Consider the following 6895-nt stretch of genomic DNA (forward strand, 5'->3'; position numbering starts at 1 on the left):
CCTGAAATCAGGCAGAAGTTACAACTGTGCCAATTTTGGATAAACCAGATATTAGCTTCACATCTCAGTATTTATATTAGTTATCACATGGGGCATTTAATCATTGTTAGAAAAGCCAATCAAAAAAAAGAGTAGCAAAAAATTGCAATTGAGTCCGGATGCTAAACTTGTTCCTATTTTCTGAACTTCAACTGTATGTGTTCAGTAGTCAAGTTTTTGGTGGATAATCCTTTCATTTCCTTGCATTATTTTCCTATCAGCTAAAGGTTTTGAGCAACATACCTCTAATCGGATTTAAAACATCTGTTATCTAACCAAACCACTCCGAAACCAGTTTCATGTGTCAGGTTTTACCTGATTAAGCACAGTTTAAAGTCTGCAGGCCGCTCATTTGCCATAGCGTATGGTTTGTGTGCATGACGCAGCAGCGCTCTAACATGCAGGGTGATGGGAAGCATGACGGCGCTGGAGGGCAGGATAATCTCTGAGGATGCAGTGCACAATGTGGACAGTGTGTCGTGCACAGCTCACCCCAGCCTGAAGACAGTTCACTGTACTAATCCTGACTAAAGGTCATTTTATCTTGTAGCAGTTAGGGAGCATAAACGCTTTCCCTTTCTGCATATTTATTTTAAGCTTTATTTCACTTTTTTTCTGCTCCTTCAGATAAAAACATCAAACAAGACAGGATGTTTTCTGCCTGTTAGGTTTTCTTCAGACTCTTACCTCTGTTTCATTTTTCACCTGGTTTGCAACATGTCTGGTGTTCTTACTCACCTTCAGCCATGTTACAGCTCAGCTGAGCACAAGCTGGAATGGGTTAGGGTTTGGGTGGGGATGAGGGCTTCAGCTAAACCCCATCTTCATCCCCTGCAGATTTCTGCACATCACCTTGAGCTCTAAAGCCTCTGTTGTGATGTGAAGCTTGCGCTCCAATTCCAGGTGCTTATCTCTGCTGTAATAGTTTTAAGTATTTCAAGGAAATGTTTGGAAATCATAAAATGTCTCCAATGTTTTTTTTTCTGGAAATACCCAGTGATTGGCATTAATAAGTGACTGACCTGATGGCTCAAAAACCACATAATTAGAACAAGTGCACAGTGACCTCGCAGGAAGGAGAACACAAGCGATAGAAGGGGTATGTATCTGTATGCAGGGAATAGTGGTTTCACGTGCAGGGCTTGAATATTAATCTGATGCAGAATCTAAATTCAAGACCTGTGGCACTCAAGCTCATGAAACAAGACATCAAATATGTCCCTGCAGCCACTGAGAGTTTGGAGCTGATGGTGTCGACCGCCATCAGACATTTCTGGTCCACTTCCAGCACACATCAGCTGATCCTCACCCCCTCTCTTTATTCTTTCTCTGTGTATGTGTGAGTGTATGAAGTGACCAATGCAGTCAGTCAGCTGATGTCACCATCGTGAACCTGCCTTCAGCCATACGATGTGACTTTGAAAGTGCCGCTCATGGTCTGAGTCAAATATTTGGTCATGTATTCAGCTGCTGCAAGTTGACGGTATTCATTAAATCTGACTTTGACCTTGATTTATTTGTTCAAAATAAGAATAACTGACAGGTTGATTTACATCTGTCTCGTCTATACAAATGGACGGCATGGACCCCAAACAATAACAAGCAAACTGCCGGTTTTTCCACCCATTTCTCTCAACAGACTTTAGTTTCCAGAGGGGAAAATGAATGGATAATTTGAGCCCGGGAGACCATATAAACCAGGCTGCCACCATTACGCTCATTGGGGTGGGACAGTAACTGATGTCTCATTGTTGGAGTGTTACTCACTGAGTGGATTGTAAGCTTTGCTAGTGCGCCAAATTTTAATTTGTGGCAGCTAATGATTTAATGAAAATACATATAATTAAAAACATTTAAAAGAATAATGTCCTCAATGTTATGGTCTGCTCAAAGCTGCCAGATTTCAGGAGCACTACGCTAGTTGTACTATGTGAGATGTGAATAAATAACAGGCTGGTGTGGATAAAATAAGGGGTGACTGAAAATAATGTAGATGTAATCTACACATTTAATGCAGCACACTCTGCAAAATCTTTCAAATATGGATAAATTTCTAATTAAAGAAGGAAAGAAACTGATGGAAAGCCACAAAGTTCTTCAACAACTGAAGAAAGTGTGGACTGGTGTTAACAGATGTAAATGGAGAGGGGGCTTGCAGGCGGGCATCGAACATTACAGGAAAAAAAACACGAGGGAAAAAAGTGAACAACATCCAGCAACATGAAGGGGAAATTCCAAGAATAATAAAGAGTTTAATTTGTGTTTGTCCCTCATGAAATAACCCTTTATATTTAATTAGTAAACAAACTTGTATCGGTTTTGAGAGGAATGCCTGAGAGGTTACCATTTAAAAACAAGCATTCAAACAGCACGAAGCAGACGTTTTTTATAAGTCTGAAATTCTGTTTAGGAGCTTCAACAAATCTGTGGCTTAATCTTCGTCATACACATTTTACTAATAAAGAAAAATATAGAGAGATTCCTTAATTACATACATGAACAAATGACTTTTGATTGTGATTAAGCTAATGCTAGCTTGCACTAAGTGGGGTTTTGGATTTTTGAGTAGGGTGCAGGTCTATTCAGGGTTCCCACTCAGAAAGAAGGATTTTTGCGGGACTTGTAGGGGGAACAAAAAAGCAGTGGAGCCACCAATGAATGGCTGAACCATCTCCATTTTTTGTTTTGCAGCAAACTATTCAGTTAGGTATAAAATTAGTTTCATCATTATAAAGAATCCCTACATTAAAGTTAAGTAAAAAAATCATATTGTCATAAATTCCCATAAATTACCAACACATATTTTTAAATTAATATCACCAGACGAACTCTGTAACTGTCATTTACTGGTTTTCCTGAACTCAAAAAAAAAAAAAAAAAAAATTAAAAAGAAATGCCTCTTTAGTCAGAAATTACATACGATGGTTTAATTACTATAAAATAATTAAACCACTTCTAAACATAATGGTTTAATTAATCCGTTATATCAATGATTGCTTAATAACCATTTGAAAAAGTTTCAATCATGGCCGCTCTCTGCTTCCAAACTGGACATATTGATAGCTGTGAGTGATATTAATGAAACTTAATGAGACCTATTAAATAAAGGTTGTAAAAACAATAGTGAATGCGTGCGTGAACCAGTGGAAATTTCTAATATGTGATTTAAGTATGTCTCACTTTCTGTCAAGTTGGTTAAAAAACTTGAAAAGGGACTTCCTGTTTCACATGCTTAAATTAAAGCCTTTTTTAAATGAAACAATAAATTAAAAGATTACAAGATAGATGAATGAACAAATGGTTTAATTTTAAACTTTTCTCCCCTTTATTTCCTCCTCTTTGCAGTCCATATTCTGTTCTCCTCCTAGTTCTCTTGTCTGTGGGACGTCGTTACAATCTGAAGCGTATCTTCCGGTCTTATTCTCGCAAACAATCGGACACAGCTGGACGCAGCTGTCTGCGCGCACTCAGCCAAGACGCGCGCCCGCTTTGCGGTCACAGCCGCTGCCCAGGGGCTTCAAGACGCAAATCAGAGCGGCTGGACGGAGTTCCGCGCACTTTCTCAACTTCGACTCCCATCTTTTTGTCCTCCTGATCTCCCTCCTGTTATCCGTCACCATTCCCCTCCAGAGAGGCTCCACGGGTTTTCTGTCGTCCTTTGGTCCCCGAACGGAGCGGAGGAAGTGGTCCGTGGTCGTCCTGGTGACCGCCGTCGTGATGGTTGTTCTAGTTCTGACCATCGCTGTCCCGTTGCTGCTGCTCCGCTCCTCAGAGACCTCCGCTCATTACTATGAGATGATGGGCACCTGTCGGATGGTGTGCGACCCGTATAGCTCCAAACCGGGAGGCACCACTGCCATGGAAGTGATCCAGAACGTGAATGGCGCAGCTCCGCAGCCGCCGATGGCACAAGGGAGCCGCGGGGAGCCTGGACGACCAGGGAAGCCTGGACCTAGGGGCCCTCCGGGAGAACCCGGACCCCCGGGTCCGAGGGGGCCGCCGGGGGAGCGCGGGGACAGTAAACTCGGGTTCCCCGCGATAACGGGATCAGTTGGAGGCGACAACGGTGAGACAGACGGCGTGAACTCCACGCTGAACGGGTTCAGGATCGCCTTTTACGTCGGGCTGAAGAATCCGCACGAGGGATATGAGGTGTTAAAGTTTGACGACGTGATCACAAACTTGGGGGACCATTACGATCCCAGCACCGGGAAGTTCACCTGCCATGTGTCCGGGATTTATTTTTTCACTTACCACGTGTTAATGCGCGGAGGAGACGGGACCAGCATGTGGGCTGACCTGTGCAAGAACGGACAGGTAGGCTCGGGTTCTAACCATGAAGTTAATTTATGGCCTAATGTAAAGCAAATTTCGATGTAAACAATTACATGTATGCTAATTAAAACAAAGAAAACGCACGATTTACACTCAATCTATCATCACACAAATAAAAAAATACAGCTTTTACGCAACAAATACGCACAGTATAACTGAAATCTGACCCTTCTACTTTGTTTAACGTAGTTATATAACAGCATTATATCTCAGATGAACTCAGTACAACATCAGTGATGTTTGTGATCATCTTACAGCCTGTCTGCCTTCACTGTTTTCCAGTGGCGCTCATGCGTAAATCCTATCTGGATGAGTGTTTCTTCACAGACGCTTACAGAAGCTGGATGCGGGTCAGACTTCAAACTAGCAGTTTATTTAGTCATTAGAGCTTGTCATAAAAGATTGCTTTCAAACTTATGTAAGCAGCTGTGGTAAATTCGATTTTACTCCCAGCTCGTGGTAACCTAGTTTGCTCTTAAATTTGTTCTATAATTAGAATCTAATCATTTTACGCACCACTGCTGTTTCACTTTGCCTCTCAGGTATATGTGAACTTTTCCTTAGAGTATCTATGTCTACCATTTTTGGTTTCTTACGGTGTTTTTCTCTCTCTTTTAAATCAGGTTCGAGCCAGTGCCATTGCTCAGGATGCAGACCAGAACTATGACTACGCCAGTAACAGTGCCGTGCTGCACTTGGACTCTGGAGACGAGGTCTACGTCAAACTTGATGGCGGCAAAGCTCATGGAGGCAATAACAACAAGTACAGCACCTTCTCTGGCTTCATCCTATACCCTGACTAAACATACTGCTGCAGTGCTTGGACTATAATCATCAACTTATCACATAGATCAAAACTGTTTTCTTCTTTTTCTTTATTCTTGGACATTTTTTTGGACATTAACGCTACATAAACAGTCTTATCTGCAACTATACTCTGTTCATTTAAGGAAAGAACCCTTTGTATATATGGCTACATTCATTTTAACTTATATTCAACTGAAGATTAGTGTCATGAGTGAAAATGTGAGTAAATTGATGTCTTATTACCTCATAAATGGCCTGAGAGATGTTACTGGAGTAGATTAGGCTACCTTACTAAAATCCTTTTGGGGAAAGTTGACAGACTTTAATATCTCAATAGTATTTCCAAGGAAATGCAGACAAATTTAGGTACATATTAAATGTCAGATGCACAGTTTTAACAGCAGGAAATAGTCAGTAGTTTTTAGCCCTTTCAGCTGCACTGATTTGTCTCCACAAAAAGCCAGCGGTTTAACTGAGATAACTGTGATCCATCAGTTAAAAGGAGGCTAAAATTTGAGCAAAATTTAACATCAGCCTTGGTAAGATTAACAGTGCTGAATCAAAAGTCCCAGGAAAAGATTTTAGGGCTATTACATTTAGTTTTCTTTTTTTGAGAGAACATCCATTAATATGTGGAAAAGTCTGAAAGTCACAACAGTCTGGAAGTGCTTAAGACTAGACAAACCATAAGAAACCTGTTGAGGTTCCTCTAATATCAGCTCGACCTATTTAAACAAAGTTGTTTGTGAAATAGCAACAAAAATGGAGGAAACTAGTGAGCGAAGGAATCCCAAGGGCTTGTAAACACCAAGCTGACAAGAAAAACCAGCAGCGACTAGAGGCTTCCTGCCAGGTCATGTCTAAGCAAACAAAATAGCACACAAACACATCACAAAGATGACTTTTACCTTTCAGCCAGGATACGCAATCTACAACTGGTAAAGGACCCAGTTCAGAAGCGATTGGTGTGCTGAATAGCCAATCAGAATAAACTCTCAAACCAACTGATCTGAGACTGTTGAGTATATATATATATATATATATATATATATTTGTGTGTGTGTGTGTGTGTGTGTGTGTATGTATATATATAGGAGTAGGAGAAAGAGAGAAACTAGAAAATCACAAACCCATTGTAAAAATATGCATCATGAGAATACCATCCAATTTTAATGATAATAATTAATAAACCACACATAATGACACGACTTTTCATGAACAAGCCCACTTGAACAACATAACTATCAATTACAACAACTAATAGACACAAAACATTATTATAATGGGAGCAGCCATCTTTAACCTGCTAACCCATGAAAAAATAGTAAGAAAAGTCCAACTTTTTAAAAATATAAAGTCTTTATTTGGCCCTTTAACAAAATGTAACAAAAAAGTTAACATTTTTTTGGGGGGGATATCTACCATTTATTACCATGTGATATATTAAAAATATTATAATATGGTTTTCTGCTTCTGGATATCTATTTAGGGACAGAAGACAAGTATCAGATTGTGTTCAACAGGATTTTGAGCAAAGTTTTTACCATAAATTGAAGCAAAATGTCTCAGAAACTGTATGTGACAAATATGTCACATCGGGTTCTTATGGGTTAAATCTGGAGTTGCTGGATCTTCTGAAACTTACGGGTTTGCCGTTCGGAGAAACAAGATCACTTCATCATTTCCAGCAAAAAATTCTCTGAGGACAACAATC

The 6895-nt window shown here is 40.2% G+C and overlaps 1 protein-coding gene across 1 annotated transcript; it reads left to right on the forward strand.

Annotated features, from left to right (window-relative positions):
• Positions 1–3557: 3557 nt before the first annotated feature.
• On the forward strand, positions 3558–6189 carry LOC121635474 (complement C1q-like protein 2). Its single transcript, XM_041978635.1, has 2 exons — positions 3558–4356; positions 4998–6189. Exons 1-2 carry the CDS (start codon positions 3757–3759, stop codon positions 5175–5177), a joined length of 780 nt encoding a protein of 259 aa, XP_041834569.1. The 5' UTR covers positions 3558–3756; the 3' UTR covers positions 5178–6189.
• Positions 6190–6895: the final 706 nt, after the last annotated feature.

Source organism: Melanotaenia boesemani, chromosome 24, assembly GCF_017639745.1.
Source record: "Melanotaenia boesemani isolate fMelBoe1 chromosome 24, fMelBoe1.pri, whole genome shotgun sequence".
Taxonomy (NCBI): domain Eukaryota; kingdom Metazoa; phylum Chordata; class Actinopteri; order Atheriniformes; family Melanotaeniidae; genus Melanotaenia; species Melanotaenia boesemani.